Source organism: Apus apus, chromosome Z, assembly GCF_020740795.1.
Source record: "Apus apus isolate bApuApu2 chromosome Z, bApuApu2.pri.cur, whole genome shotgun sequence".
Classification (NCBI taxonomy): Eukaryota; Metazoa; Chordata; class Aves; order Apodiformes; family Apodidae; genus Apus; species Apus apus.
Window position 1 is genome coordinate 3,393,212 of NC_067312.1, and position 16,645 is coordinate 3,409,856.

At 41.6% G+C, this 16,645-nt stretch overlaps 1 protein-coding gene across 2 annotated transcripts in view; it reads left to right on the forward strand.

The window, feature by feature from the left end:
- Positions 1-16,645, forward strand: part of ST8SIA5 (ST8 alpha-N-acetyl-neuraminide alpha-2,8-sialyltransferase 5) — a 50,728-nt gene that overhangs the window by 11,886 nt on the left and 22,197 nt on the right. Inside the window, exons 2-3 of one of the 2 annotated variants that reach the window (XM_051642522.1) lie at positions 4,807-4,914; positions 16,370-16,462. In XM_051642522.1, the coding sequence (XP_051498482.1) occupies positions 4,807-4,914; positions 16,370-16,462 (201 nt within the window). The remainder of the gene's footprint in view (positions 1-4,806; positions 4,915-16,369; positions 16,463-16,645) is intronic. The other variant, XM_051642523.1, reaches the window with a different exon arrangement.

Below are 16,645 nucleotides of genomic sequence, written 5' to 3' on the forward strand. Positions count from 1 at the left end.
GGTGAGCTGGTGTTTTTTGGAAAATGGGTCAGCACTGGAGTGGCAGGTGCTTTTCATGCCCTCTCCTTGTACCATGTGCATGATGCCCCCTTTGCCACTCAGTCCTCACTACCCATAGGTGCTGATTGCTGTGCTGCTCAGACACTTGCACCAAACTGGTATTACACCTTGAAAGCACATAGGTCTCTTCTGGATAAATTCTGCTTCATACATACATGGTCATGGCCTGCTCTTTGGTTAGAGCCCACACAGGGCCACAAGCTATGCTTATACTAGTCTTTTGGGTCTTCTCCATTTATTACCTGTAGAAAAGCTCCCTTTTAAAACCCAACCTTCTTGTCTGAGCTGTATTTTCACCTTGCCTCCTTGCTCTAAAAAGGCAGTGAGGCACCCCTGGGGTGGGATCTCAGTAGGATGGCAGCATGGATATAAAGCTTCTTTGCTGCAATTTATCCACTTGTTCATTCTCACCTTATAGTTTAAAAACCCCATAATTGTTTGACAACACCTGCTGTTAAAACCTCTGCTTGTGCAGGAGTTGTTTCTTGTTTGGATTGCAGCAGCAGGCTTTTTACTTTGCTTCCTGCTGCTTCTTGACAGTTGGTCTTGACAAGTCCTTCACAATCTCTGCTGCTTTATTAATTTTCTGCTTTTTTGACCCCCTCCTGCTACTCTTACATTACGCTGGTGTTTATTTGACCACATACTGATTTCAACATTTACAGTTCCAATTAGAATCAAAATAATGCCTTGACATTTACCTGAAACTCAACTCACTCTTTCTTGCTAAGACATCCAATTCCATGGAGTTTCCCTAATGCAAGATATAACATTGCTCATATGTTCATTTATTAGGGATAGGTCCTATGATTAATGAGGTCCATAAAGTGTGATGAGAAATTTGCTTACAGTGAATGGGGAAAACATCACATCTCTGCACTAAAGATGTATCTGGTTATTTCATCTTTTAGAAGGTCTTCCCTTGTCATCATCAGTGTCACATGTTGGGGAAATATACTAATTTTAGGAGCAAAGAATATGAGGGAAAATTGAGCAAATGGCAAAGTTCCACCATTGGTGATCATTGGTAATGATCCCAGGCTTAAAATTAGCTTTTTTCTTTTTTTTAAACTCTGACATGAGCTGTCCAAATTACATAGGAGGCCTCTGTATCTAAGTAATTTCCTCTACTTTTCTTCCCTTATTTTAATCTTTCCTAACCTTCTTTTTTTGTTCTGTTGCCTTTTCTGTTTATTTTTTGTGTTTCCAACCTACATGTGCTTTTCTGTTGCAATTCTGATCCATGTGTTTTTCCCTTCTTTGTTTACCTGTTAAATGTAGTTAGTGCCGAGTGAAGGTGTTAGAACTTAACTCCCATAACATGCAAAAGAAATATGCTGATGGAGCAGTTTGTGCCTCAGTTGTATTTTCTCAGGCTACTTGCAGATTTGGCCAGACATCATGTACGAACACTTAAGACTCACAACTCAGAGGATTAGAAACTTCTGTATTTTTTAAATTGAGATCTTCCAGCTCAAGGCTGATCGAACTAAATGGTAAAACTCTCAGTAATCTTGTTAGGAACAGAATTAATTCAGGTCAGTGTTTTCAAATGTCTCACCCTTTATTTCTACTCAGCCTTATTGCTACAAACCACTGTTTACTGGAGTTGTTTTTACCAGGAGGAAGAGGTTTATCGTAGCATCACTCCAGAAAATGCAGAGCAGCTGCTTGGTCAGTCTTGCCGACTGACAGGTGGGATGCACAGTCCCATGAGCTGTGCAATATTTCTTCTGTGTTGTGTGTTGTCTAATGCAAGTCTGTGGGGTGTTAAACTCCTGAGTACCTGTTTGTTGGAAGCACTGTGCAGTCCACTTTTCCTTTCTGGTTCAGGATTAAACACTTAGCTTGCTCCTCACCCTCAGCTCAGCTCACAACTTTGTCCTTTCTCCTTACCATGTAGGTAATGTACCATGTCCTTACCAGTCTTGTATCCAGACCTTTGCTTGCTCCCCTTTGGTATTTTTGTACCTCAACTAGATCCCCCATTCTGCCATTTCAAAGTTAAGTATTTTAAGCTGCTCATCATAAGACATACCTACCATTCCTCAGTGTTAGTCTTCCTGATCTCTTCTTGGATCTTACCCAAAATGTGCATGTCCTCCTTTAAACTTGGTGCCTCAGCTGCAGTACACTCTGTTCCCAAAAAAGGCTTGATGAGAGGAGGGCCTTAAAGAGTGATTTTATAATTTCTTTTGCTTTATGGACAGATTCACCCCCCTCTCCCTTTGAGCATTTCCGTAGCTTTCATTCCAGCTGTTACATGTGGAGTGAAGAGGTACAAGGGGAAAGGACTTTTCTGAATGTTCTAATTCTTCATGTCATGTGCCTGAATGTTGGCTATGCTTTAGAAGACTTCACCTCTGAAGGACACACTGATGCCAGCTATTTATCTATCTCGATTTCAGTTTACAAGGACATATCTAAGCCCAGAATATCTAATTTAAATCCAATTAAAAACTACAATTCCAGCTTGGTTTCCCCACACCTCTGCTCTCTCCTCACGTCTCACTTAGTGCTGTGCCTAGCAATTAAAACGTATTTTTCAGGTTGTATATTTAGATGCCTTTTACAAAAAGGTACACATTCACAAGAAACATGTTTCTATCCCAGCTGCAGTGTGGCAAAAAAAAATGTGTTAGACTGTGGTACATGGGAGAGAATCACAAGTGTTTTATTTCAATGAGCCTAAAAGGTGTCTTAGTAAAAGTGAGAATTTTCTCATCTTTTTTTTTTTTCACACTGATACTCTAGTTGGGAGTCATATCTTGGGCAGACTCAGCTGATTAAAAACTGTCAGAGGAATGCAGAAGGTACAGGACTCCCTGACAAGTCACAGCACTGCATTATCCTGTATCAATGGATTTTATTAGAAGTGATCAGAACGGCTCTACTATGAGCAAAACTTGGGCTTCTGTATTTGAAATACTCTCGTTTTATTACTCTAAATAGTTTTTCTTTGAAAAATTGAAATTTGACCACTGGAGAATGTGGAAGAAATGAAGATGCGTTTGAAAGATTCAGAGGAAGCTTTTGCAGTATTTTTTTTTGACTGTTCTCCTGCCTTTTGTGGTGGGAGGCAGCCTGGGAAGGGAGAGGGCAGTTTTGGAGGCTCTCTCTTTCCTCAGTTCAGAGTGTTGAAATGGGTCCCTACCTTCTTCAGGATTCCTTCTCCCACAAAATGCCTTTTACAAAAAGTCTTGGGTTTAATTAAAAAGAAAATAAAGAGAAAGATTAAAAGGCAAAAAACATACAGGAATAAACTTCTTAAATTATAAATAAATAAATAAATATTGGGTTTAGGTCAGAAAAAAAAACATTTGTGGTGACCTGCACTGCACTTGACTTGGGTGGTGGGATCCTTCTGTGATGTGTGCCCACACTACAAGCAGCCCTGAGGTCCCTGTACTGCTGATGGAGAAAGAGTTTGAGGAATGGAGTAGTTAATCCTAGGGTGAAGGTCAGCCTTTGATGGGGTGGATCTTTCCCTGACCTAGCTGTACTGATTTTTTAGAACACAGACAATTAGCTCATGGGGAAATGCCTGCACTGCAGATACTTAGACAGGGTTGTCTTAAAACAACTGTGAAAACAAGAAGTTATGTGCACATGTTTTCACATTATAAAACAAATAAACTCCTGCTACATTTTGGAGCTGCTTGGAACTAAACTTCCTTTGCTGCAGGAAGCAAAGAGGCCTTATTTTAATGCCTCATGTTCTTAATTTCCTATGCTTATAGCTGCTGCCAATTAGACTAGAGGACGGATGTGGTTTGAGGGATTCTCCAGTCCTTGTGATAAGCCTGTTGACCAAGGAAACCAGCAGAGTCCTGGGTGCCCTTTCTTTTGGGCAAAGGTGGCTGGCAGATTGCTTCCTGGCTGTCCCTGCACAGCCCAGTTGGGAATTAACTTTCAGTATTGGCAGCACCAATTGTTCACAACTCAGCTGCCAGGCTTCTGAAATAATGAAACTGGGTTAAAATTGAGAAGATTAAAAATAAGAATCTGTGATTTTATTTATTTTTTTTTTCCCATTGACTTCTGAGCTAAGGGCAGGATTTGACTTGTGTTGTCAAATATGTTACTTAAGACCCAGTTCTTTTAAATACATGTGAGATTTCTACCCAGCTATAAGAGCAGTTTCCAGAAGACGACAAGCATCATGGGTCTTGGATTGAATTTGTGAAAATTTGGAAAACAGGGAGTTATGATGATTGTGATACATTGGCTTAAAAAATATCATCTTCCCAATCAGGGAGAAGAAGCAACATAGACTGACTTACAGAAGTCATAAACTGTCACATACCTTGCTTGCATGGCCAGCAGATCAGAGGAAGGACCCAATGCCTACCATATTTAACAACTACTCTGGATGTGAAATTGAGATTTAGAGGGTTTACTTGCAGGTTTTCATGCAAGTTTTCCACATTCTCCAGCTTTTTGCACTCATGTCCACCTTGTCCCAACACATGTAAATGTTGTTTGTGAGCACGGATGGTTACTGGCCTTCCAGCTTGGCTGGGGAGTCTGGTGGTGTTTTCAGCCAAGAACTTGTTGAGTCTGTGGAAACTGAAAGTTCTTTCCACTAGCAAGATGATGCCTTGGGTTCTTGGTATCTTTTTATTGTTTTTGATGAGTATGTTCTGGTCACATGTCTGTGTTAAGAAAAAGGAGATGAGAACTCATGCTGATAGACTTAAATCTAATGAATGATACCAAATATCAACTGCCTCGTTTTCTTGCTAGAGGGCTGCAGTTTAGCTGGCAGAATCGAGAGGAATTGGCAAATTGGACCGGCACCTTTAATTTCACGGATGACGGAGCAGTGAAGAGTGGCAGTGACAGAGGCACCAGGTACCAACATTTGAGGGAATGGCTACAGAGGTCTCTCTCTCTTTGTATGCACCACCCATGTGAGCACAGGGTGTACAGAGAATGAGATTTACAGTTTGTTTTGGCTGCTTGGTAGTGCTCCCCGTGGCACAGAGGATGCCAGGGATGCCCAAGTGCTGGGCTGTTTTCTCCCTCCAAGGGCCTTGGGGCCATTTTTTAGTATGCCATAAGTGTCCCTGCAGTAAGTAGGAGGGTGAGCTCTGTGTCCTGGCCTCTCCTGTTTCCTTTCCTCCACCAATCCTGTGTGCCAATACGTGAGTGTGGGACTCGGGTGGGCAATGTCCCAACATGACAGTATTGATGCACACAAATGCACAAAGGGAGAATCTAGCCCAAGATTTCTTTATAATACAACATGTATGCTAAGAAAAAAACAGTTTAACTTGAAATCTTTCCAGGGCCTCATAGGGGAAAATTGCTCTGTCAAGTAAGACTGGAGTATCTCTTCTATCTATCTATCTATCTATCTATCTATCTATCTATCTATCTATCTATCTATCTATCTATCTATCTATCTATCTATCTATCTATCTATCTATCTATCTATCTATTTATCTATCTATCTATCTATCTATCTATCTATCTATCTATCTGTCTGTCTGTCTGTCTGTCTGTCTGTCTATCTATCTATCTATCTATCTATCTATCTATCTATCTATCTATCTATCACCATTTTGAAAATAAAAGAAGCACTGGTATGCTGCTGCACTTTTTGTTCTTACTAATTTGTAGTAAAATCCTTTTGACTGACATGTATCTGAAGAGCCATGTGCATAGTCAAGAAACTGCAGTTTTGGCAGTTGTGGCAACTGCAGTTGTGCCTAAAGAGTTCCATGGTTTTGGCAGGCCATCTGCATAAATCCAGGAACCTCAGGTGCAGGGGATAAACATCCCCAGTCATGTGTAGTATCACGTTCAATAAATAACAAGAACATCGCGGAAAGACTGTAAGTTAGAGAAAATATAACATAAATACAAGAAGCTTACATTTAATACCTATGTGTAAATAAAACTCTTTCTGGATCCGTTATATACTTTGTTTAAGACATTGCTAAAGTATATCTTGGTAACCAGACACGTCTACAGCTGTGGAGGTGACAGCATTTCAGAGGCAAGCGGAAGTACTGGGTCTGACCTGCCAAAAATCACCCAGTGTCACTGAACTACAAGGCAGCAATTCCTGTTCTGCTCTTCCCTGTAATGTGATCCTGGAGGAGTGCAACCGGCCACCCGGCTGGTTTAGCTAGCTATGGTCCTTGATAGAAAGAACCAGCTGAAGCTGCAGGGTTTCACTTAGGGAATATTGTTCATTCTATATATGTGTGTGTCTGTGTTTCTGTCTGTCCTTCTACCTACCTCTGCATTTTCCTTCTTGTTTGTGCATGCATCTACAGTCTGTATATGCAAAGCCTTCAGAGCAGGCATTTGGCATGTAAAAGAATTGAATGTGGCACAAAGACATCTTCTTAGAGACATGAGAGAATTAATGAATATCGATTCCCCCCTCTAGGCACCCTTGACAGAGACAATTGAACCATCAGTTGCAGGACAGGGAGCCAAAACCCTAGACTGCAGAATTTATAGCAGTTGTGAGGCACTGAGTGACAGTGCTGTTCTCAGTCTGTTGAGCCTCTTCAAAGACCAAGAGGTTCAGGGTGCAGGTTTTTTTTATACAAACTGGTTCAAACGTCCCAAGTTAGGTATAAATTTCAAGGGTTATAATATGGATAAAAGATGCAATTTTCAAAGTCTATGTCATATTAGTGACTGTGGAGCCTAAAGATGGGAATTTTGGTAAGAGATAAGTCTGTCTGCCACACATACTGCACATAAGAGTGTTAGAGATATTATTTATCCATTGGCCTACTGTCTAGAAGCAGAATACAGGAAAATAAAAAAGAACTGAATAAATGTGGAGGTGAAACTGGAGGTGAGACTGTGGTGAATAACTGCAGAGATATGTAATAAATTGTTTACTGTTTACCTTTGATCACCTTTCTTACTGTATTACCACTAGGCATCTCCTGAGAGTCTTAATCAGACACCCAACTTCACACTGTTGATATCCATTGAAAACAAGCCTTCCTCTAATGAATAATTCTTTCCACCAAATGCAAAACTTTCAGACTGCATTTGAACAGCCTGATTTTACTTGTATATATTTATAGGTCTCCAGAGAGATGTCTGAAGTGCACAAACCAAATTGTATATCAGCATACACACAGCAAATACGTTTCATTGCATGGCTCTGCAGTTTATTGTGTTATCACCTCCTTCTGAAAGGAGGTGTTTAAAGATACTGATTGAAATAGAGATTAATATGCTTTTCATTAAATTTACATAATTTCTGTATCTATGTGTAAATAGATACGTTTATTCCTACATATGTGAACAGGAACAAAGGATGTCATGTTACCTGATTTCAGTAGAAACTGACTCAGACATAAACTAATGTACCAAGTTAAAGTGTGACTTGGAATGTTTTCTACAGTCCGGGGGAGTTAATTACACAGTTTCAGAAAACAAGCCATAACCTGATGGCAGGCAGCTCCACTGTACTGGGGTAAACAAGCTAACCATGGCTTTTCATCCCAGTGCATAAGACACTTCTTAGGATTGCATAGAACCAGTCGATGGAGATAAAAGCTAGTGTCAGGAGCTTGACTCAGTATGTGGTACAGCTGAGAGTGTGGATCATGTTTGTGGCATCTAATATGGCTCTGCATAGATACCTGACAGAGATCTCTATTTCTGGGGCTTTCTGGGCACCACAAGCTTTATTTCAATGCATGTTGCATTGCTGCAGGTCTTCTAGATAGAAAAGAAGTTGTGAATGCTTGCAAGGAGTAAACAACTGAACTTGAAACAACAACTGCCCTAAGCCATGGGAATGTGTACTTTCAGCTAAAGGAGAACTAGGTGGATTGCAGGCTCTTTGAAACCCTTTCTCAGATGCAGTGGTAACCATTTGTCAAATACTGGCTTATTTTTGGGTCTTATGTATCAGCCCTTGCTCAGGTTTCTAGCTTTTGCTTTTTATCTTGTGCTAAGTACTATAAATCTTACAACATTCTTGTGAGGAATCAGGTAAAATCAGGTTCTATCTGATCCTGGTTATGAGGAATAATGTATGAAACTAGTTCCTAGAGCTCTGATTCCTCTCTTCTTCTTTTAATATGTTTTGCAGCTTACTGGGACTGTGAGTCTTCATGCTTAAAGCATTTTTCATTGCCAGGAAGCTGCCTTAATGATGTGATTATCTACCTGCCCTATTGGTTGGTTTATGGTGTTCTGTGCCACCTCCAGTCCATCTGAGCTGAAGATAAGGTTCAATGGGGTACGTAGGTGGTGAGACCACAGAAGCCTTTGATGGGTGAGAGGACACATGAGCTCTGTCCTTTTAGGCCTGTCAGTTTGAACACTGAACTCTTCAGTGTGCCAAATCCAGAGCTTTGTTCTCAGTGGCTACAAAACAGAAAGTGTAATCACTTGGATTTATCTAATACACATTTTACATGAATGAATGTAAGGTCTTGAGCCATCAGACCTTATAGGCCAGGACAGTAGCTGAGGATGTTCCTTAAGTCATAATGCTGAACTCCTCATACAAATATACTAAAATCTTAGGAACGGCAAGAAAAAAAACCACCAAACCAAACAACAAACCCGTTGCTTGCTACTATAAAGTAAAATGTGTATTTTGAGATGTTATTGAAGTATAAGTATTATCATGTGCTTTGTTATGCCTCCCAGATGGTCATATCAGCAGCTTATTTCAGAGTGATGGGAATGGGCTTGATTAAAAGAGCCAGGCAGCAGTTTATTAAAAATTGTCAGAGTTCTGAAACGACGTTGGTAAGATAGAACTCCCTGCAGCATGCCCCACTGCTGCTTGTCAGGAGCCAGTGTTCCTCTGATACAGTGACTGCGAAAGAAAAGAAACACCACAGTGTCCCTAAAACTAGAATTCAGTAGAATCCAGTGAATCATTCTAGGGCTGACACACTGGGAAGACCTCTAAAAGAAGATTCATGGCAGTCGGGGTCAGAGGAGACCCAAGAAGCACAAGGGGTTGTGGTATTGCAAGATGAGCTTATCCCAGGTGGGTGAACAAGCTGCAGGAGGCAGCCTTTGCTGTGTCATTTAGGGCTGTTTTTGCTTTCACTCCTGCTGTGACACCCAGAGCTGTTGCAGTAGAGTATTGGGTGGTAAATTAGGAAATTTTGGAGAGACTTGCCTTCCAGATAAATGGACAGATGAGAATGCAGCAGGGTTACATTGGCAGGAGTGAATGTTTGGTGAATTTGCACTGACCAATTAATTTACCACTTCACCACTGCTGAAGTGGTGTTGGGCAGCAGGGCCAAGCAATCCCAGATGGTCTGCGTGTTGAGACGTGAAGGCAGGAGATGAAAATCAGAATGGCAGTGAGCAACCAGTGTCAGTTTGCCAGGTGGTTTCAGAGTTGTGATTGGGAACATATCCTCAGGGTATCACAGCTATCATCTTATCTGTGCAGATGTGTAAACAGTCTGTGAAGTCACAGGACCAGACCAAATAGGAATCTAGAAAAGCAGCACCTCTGAGATAAGACAGATGGATGCATGTACTTTGCTAAGGACATTTGGGAGGTACATAGAGTTATCAATGAGTTGCTTTTGAAGGACAGAAATATAAAAGCTACTCCTCTTCTGTGAAAGGTCAGATTTACCAGTTTAGGGCTGGTTTGTGGAAGCACTTTTGATTTAAGTAAAAATCTTTAATTTGGAAGATGGGCAGGTATCTTGGGAAACTGCCCATGTATGTATGGATGGGCATGTCTGATGCCTTCTATTATCAAAACCCAGAAAAACTTGTGACACTGTAAGGAGACAAATTAACCAAACATTTCCAAATATCCCAGGTGGATGATCAGGCAGTTCATGAGTTAATAGCTTTTAACCTTAGCTACACAAATCTCCTGGGAAGCATGAGCCCCCATACAAGAATTCCAGCTCCTTATTTTGTTTATTACTCTGGGTAATTACCTTGAACTAATGATGTAATTTCTATCTTTAACTTCCAGACTTTGTATATAATTTTTCCTCGCTATACTGCATTGAAAAGCTTCCTGGCACTAGGAATTGCTTCCTGGTGCAGTGTCTCCCTCCTCAGTTGCCATATGTATAGATCATACACCCCTCATACTTTTTAGAACCCATATAATTTCTGCATGTCCTTTTGTAACTCTAGACAGCATCTCAGACCCTTATAGATGAAATATCAGAACTCAGTGCAGTAATTCAGAAGAGCTATCACCACATAATGTATACAAAGATGTATGACTATATTATCTTGCTTACTTTTTCATTTTTTTAAATGACAGTTTGCAGTGACACATTTTGTTCCTAGCTACAAGCCACAAACTGAAAGCTCATGATCAGTTAGACATCTGCTACATCTAGTAGCTTTAGAGATGAAGATGGTAAAAGATTTAAACCAGTTATTGCCAGTGACATTGGCATCAGCAGGTGGTGGCCAGGAGGAATGTGAGCCATCTTTTTTTCATGTTTTTTGTCCCCAGGGGGGATGTAGTGAAATAGTTTAATCAAACTGTGTAAGAGAAGACTGCTGCTTCTCCAGCCTCCTCCTTTATGTCCCCAGCATCTTTTCTCTCTGTTCAGTCTTACAAGTACCATCCTGTTGTGGACAAGTTAACTCAAGCTCTCAAATAGCAGGAACAACACATGCAGCAATGTGAATTTTTTTGTGTCATGGGCCTAGTGAAGAGTATAGTAGCTGAAGGACTTCAAACATTTCTGCTCCACTGGCCAATTCTCAGAGTAGGGGGATCTCATTTAACACCAGTACGTCCACAAGTGCTTTCTTCTGCAAGGTGTAGTGCAAAAGGTCATGATTTCCATCAACATCAGAAGCTGCTCTTGTTCTTGGTGGTGATTGTGTAGTCTAGGCAGTGTCTATGACAGCAGAGCCCAAGGTCCCCATTCCTGCCTCCCGCAGACTTACCTGCCAAAGCCTCCGCAACAGCTCCTGCCAAATGGGGATCATGCCTTCCAAACCAGGTCAAAGTAACTTTAGGAGAATATGCCATGAGAAGTGGCAGGACACTGGGTGTAGAGGGGATAGCAATGGCTATTTTCCTTGAGGAAAAAAAAAAAAAAAAAAGTCACTGTATTGATGTCAGCCCTTTAACCCTTTTGACCAAATCTCATAGTTTTATATGTGGTCACATATAAATATTAATAGAAGTAAAGACCAGTAGAATTTGGTCACTTATTCACAGTGAGCTCTCTGATGAAGTCAACACCTAGTTTGCTCTGCTCTGGATGAGTTTTCCAGCTATGATGCACTCCACCTCAGCAGTATTTTTGCTGCAAGGGTCTGAAGATCCCATGAAGGCCTTGCCAGATGAATGTGAGTCCCTGTGTGCTTTGAGGAGTGTGCCAGGAACAAGTAGTTCACTTGCAAGGCTCCTGAGTAGAAAGGTGAATCTAGACCTGAGGCTGGCCATGGATCTGCCCATATGGATGAGTGCAGGCACTGTTAATTGGTCAGTTGTCTCAATAAGTAATTAGTAGAAGCCTGCAGGCCTTGATTCATTTCTTAGTCACTGGATGGTGTGTATTTTTGGAAAGATCTTTGTTTTTCCTGCAGGGTAGGTAGAATCCTTCCTGCAGTGCTCTACTCTCTTGCTGAGTTAGTGTGGCTGCCTTGCTGTGAACAGTGCAGAACTGGCACTGCAGGAACCAGCCAAAGGAGAAGCCTGCTTGTCCAGGAGAAAATGGTCTTGTTTAAAAGATGCCTGACAATTACACTCAATTATATTTTAAATGCTTTGTTCAATATATGAGATAAATCAGTTATTCAATCCAAATGTCACTTGAGGGCAGGATTGAAGTGTCAGGCTTTCTAATTCATGTAGCACGATCAAGAAAAGCTTACTTTTGATCAAGGCAGGAGCAGCCCAACTGCTGATGATCAAAGACCTAAGAGTTGGCTGGTGTACTGGGAAACTAGATTTGTCTCTTAGTAGCAAGCTCAGTAAGCTGCTCAGCTGGAAGTGAGGCTGCAATGGGAGACATGAGGGTTAGAAAAGAAGAAAGTCTCATTTAGTAAAAAATGGAAAATTACAAAGTCAATAGAATCACATTTCTGGCCATTCAGTACTGAGAGCCATAAAAAAAAAAGTCCTCTCTAAGCACTTGGAGCTTGTGTGGTGTTCAGATATGGGATTTGATCCAGGAGAAATGTTGTAGATTTGAAAGGACATGTGTAATGCCCAGTACCCTGGGAAGCGCAATCCCATGTGCTGGTTCTTGTGATTCTGTTGTAGTTGTGTTCCGTATTGTAGAGAACCATGAGTTCTTGTGCTGGTTTTCCAGTAGACTTGTGACCTTTGAGGGATAAAAGTTATTTAGATTTCAGCAGGGCAAGCAGGGAGAGGACATTCTGGCATTTGTGGATATAAAACACAGACCTTTTTGTAGCAAAAGGAGTAGAGTAGTCAGGTTTGTCACTTGTCAGTAATCAAGAGCATAAACCAATATAAGCTGCACTACAGCCTTGCTTCTTAGCTGGGTATCAGGCTGAGGAAGATCATGGGGAGGACAGTTTCCATTTGTACTAATTAAGCTTTCTGACAGACAGATGTATCTTTGTTCAAGGGAACTACATGAATTGCAGTGGGAGTCAGTAGGCAGAAGCAGCGCTCGGAGACCAGGGAGTGGGTGAGACTGATACTTCCTCAGGGAGAGCATGGTGGGCAGGTCTCCAAACACACTTGGCAGGACCAGGCCCTGCCAAGAGGAAGAGCTGGGTTTAAAGTACATCTGCAGGGGATGAGGGAACCTGTGTTTCTTGTTCTAAAGCCTGGTGTTGTGCAAAAGCAGTATTCTGGGAAAGTACAACATGAAGCACTTCTGCGGGAAGACACTGGCTGGTGCTCCAGGGAGCTGCCTCTGCTAATTTCCCGTAGTGTCTGTAGGGAGGAGGGTTGTTGTGAAGCAAATAAATAGCATGAAGACTCCCGGGAGAAAGAGGGAACCTTTTTTTATTTTTTTTTTCAGTCTATTGACCAGATGCTGTCTTGCAAACTCCTCAGTGCCGTTGTAGCATCTTCAGCGCTTGCAACCTAAGTGCTGTGGCATCAGTAGCATTAACACTAAGGAAGCTTAGTGTCTGGCTGTCTGCTTCAGATGCAGCTCAGGGCTTATGAATGACAGCCCAGGTAACGACTATTCAATGGCTCAGGCACACTGAGATAATTTCAGTAGAGCTCACCCCGTAGCCAGTGGCATCTTGTCCCCACTTGGTGCAGAAGTGACACCTGGCACGTGTCCCATGGGCAGTGTGTAATTCAGCCTGTTTCTTGGGTTCCTCCCTCTGCACTTTCCACAAACTGCCAAAGGGTGAATGCGACACTCACGGTCACTTTGCTGGAAAAGCTGGGGCTATTGTGAGAGTTAGAGGCTTGCAGGGCACTCCTGTCCTTTTCGAGGCTGTAGGCTAATGGAATAACTCCTACAAGTCCAATGCTGCCTCATGGATTTTCTTTCAGATACAGAAGTGGTTTATTTTTTATCTAATCCTTTCCTCCTTCCCCTTCTGCCTCTTCGGTAACACATCCTTTTTAATTTCTATTTTTGGTTGGTGGATTGGGTAAGCAGGCAGTGATCAAAGGGAATGGCTGCGACTCAGGAAATTTCATCTCTGTTTCATAAAATGACATCTTTGTCTCCAGTGCCAGGGGCTGAAGCCAGCTTTCCCCTGCTGCAGCATTCCCACGTGACAGCATGTGCTGTTTGACATCTGAGCTGCAGTTCTCTAACTTAGCAGCAGAGCCAGAAGCGTGCAGGAAGGATAAAAATACATGTTAATCTAGGTTTTGGGGTGGGTTTTTTTGCCATTCTGCTCTGACCTGAGGCACATACAAGGTACTGAAATCCAGTGCTGGATGAAAGGCGAGGCTGACATGGCTGATGAAGTGGCTGATAGCCATTGCTATCCCCTCTACACCCAGAGAGGTGGGAGTGGTGTGTAATGTTCTGAGCATTTTGTGGGGTGTGTACCTGCCTCTGGTGTTGTGAAGAACACGGACGTTCAGGGCCCCCATCTTCTCTGACTCACAGAGCCAAAGAATGAATACTGCAAAACACAGTAAGAGAAGTTCAGTTGGGGAAATTCATCTGGGGTACATCCACACAGGGGTTTGGCCTGGTGCAACCAGCTGAGCTCTTAATCCAATTTTATTTGGATCAACTTGCATAGTACACAAGTTGCTCAGCTCCAGCTCAACAAGCCAAGCACAGGGGAGATGTGCCAGTTCAATGGATTTCAGCTACCCCTTAGTAAAGGCTGAATGTCCAGGTAAATGATTGAGTTGGAAGGAGAGCCCAAGCCTTTTAGTTCAGATGAAGGTTCAGAGAAGATGAAGGTTCATGTTACCTGAACTTCATCTCCCTTCTGGAGGCTGGGGAAGTGTTTTCCCAGGTGTGTCACTGATTATGAGGTGCTTTAAATACATAATTTCCTCTACAAAACCCATAAAATTTTTTTGTTGCCTTGAGGACTATGCCAACGTGTTCCCAAATACTCACATTTTCAAAAGATTGCTGAGCTATTGTTTTTTCCTCATAGTAAACAGTTTACTTCATTATTAGGAATTTGTGATGTCCTCCTTCCATCTTGTAGGCATGGCTCTCTTCCTTTTAGTCTCAAGGCTTATACTTCTCACTGGATCACAGATATATTTGGTTTGGATTTTGCAAAACTGAGTTGGTGAAAATCTAAGGGAGAAGGGAAGGAGACACATTCTAAAGCAGCATTTGACAGGTCAGAAATGTTCCCAGTTGGCAGCAGGGTGCTTTGGGAAGCTCTTGGTCTTTTTCTAGTTGCATGCAATAGTCAATTTCTACTTTCTATAGGTTTCTTTCTTCTCTGCTTTATCAGATTGATTTCTGCATGTACTTACAAGGCAAAAATCAGAAACTGTTGGTTATTTTTAGACTATTCTGGCCTTTGGAAGTCCTGTTGGAGATACCTGGAGATGTTTTCTGGACACACCCTCCTTTCCAAGAGTTCCCCTGGGAGGTGTGAATGCTTAGTGCTTCTCCAGAAAGGATAAATTTTGGGTCCCTCAGGTTTTTGATGTCACTATAAACATAGCTACTAGGGAGGAAAACAGTGCCAGAGCCCTGGGACAGGCTGCCCAGAGAGGCTGTGGAGTCTCCTTCTCTGGAGACATTCAAACCCACCTGGACACGTTCCTGTGTGATGTGCTCTGGGTGATCCTGCTCTGGCAGGGGGGTTGGACTCGATGGTCTTTCCAGGTCCCTTCCAACCCCTAGGATTCTAGGATTCTGTGATTCTGTGATTCTGTGAAGGCTTTCCTACTTAAGGATTACATTCAGACCTGAACAGACATTCAGGTCAAATGTGAATTTTGATGTTATTTTAAAATTATGTAAGCCCAAAATACTACATTTCTTTAAATAAAGCTCTTCCAAGAATCTTGTATTTTTCTTTCGTATTGAAACTGCAAAAGATAGTTTAGAGTTAGAGCCTGATTTATTCTGAGACTTTAAAAGATCCATCAAAATAACTTGCTCTAGCCTTGGTCATAATACCTGTTCCTTCAGGTCATCTCCTTGTACTTCTTCATCATGCTCATAACTGATGAATGGGTATGCACAGTTCTTAGGTTTTAATGCAGAATTCTAATGATAAGTGGTGAAACTGGTACAGAGGTTGGTTTGAACCCTAAATCTGGTTTGTTTTTTTGGGTTTGTTTTTGTTTTTATTACAACTTTCTGAATTCACTGGCCAGCCTGGGCTTTCTCTGGCTCCTAAACAGGAGTCGCTACCATTCATTTGTGTCTGAAGGTTAAGATGGGGGAATTTAACAAAAAAATTAAATATTTATTTTTACATTTTAATGAAGAATAGCACTGCCATTTGTGCTGTGTCAGAGCATTCAAGTCCTTTTATTCTCAAAACCATCTCAAATTTATTAGGAAGAAAATCCCACCTTCCCTTCCCCTCTGAATATACCAAAAGAGTAAGTCCCAATGGGAAGATTGATTGCGTAGAGGTACGCAATGGTCTCCAAAGACAAGATGCAGCCACCAACACTTTTGCTTTCCACAAAAAGAGCAAAATTTAAGAAACTTATTTAAACTCTCAGCACATTTAGACACCCAAAGGATGGGAAAAGCTTTTTTCAGTGGCAGCTGCCATGTGCTGATTGATGAAAAATGTAGCTGGTCCACGTTGGTGCTTAAAAGATAGAGGAGCTCATGTCGAGATGGACAAATTGGACATCAGTTCTACAATCAATTAAGCACGTTTCTGTTGATGCATAAGAGAAGTATTCCAGCCTAAGGCTTATTTATAATATTTTTTTCTTTTCCTCCTTCAGGTATTTTGAGTTTTATGAAGGGCCTTTGGAATACAACTCTACCAAATGCCTGGAATTGCGGCAGGACATCATTGAGGTGAAGGTTTTGTCTATGTAAGTATGAACGAATGTCTGCTAAAAGGTTACTTTTCAGGGAAGATGAAAATGGTAACTTAAAATAAGACTGTCAAAAATTCAAGGCTAAAGGGGTCCCATCAACAGGGATCTCACCAGGCATTCCTGAGGTTCTCTTACATGTGCAAGTACTCACATTTCAGTTTCATCTGAGGTCTATTT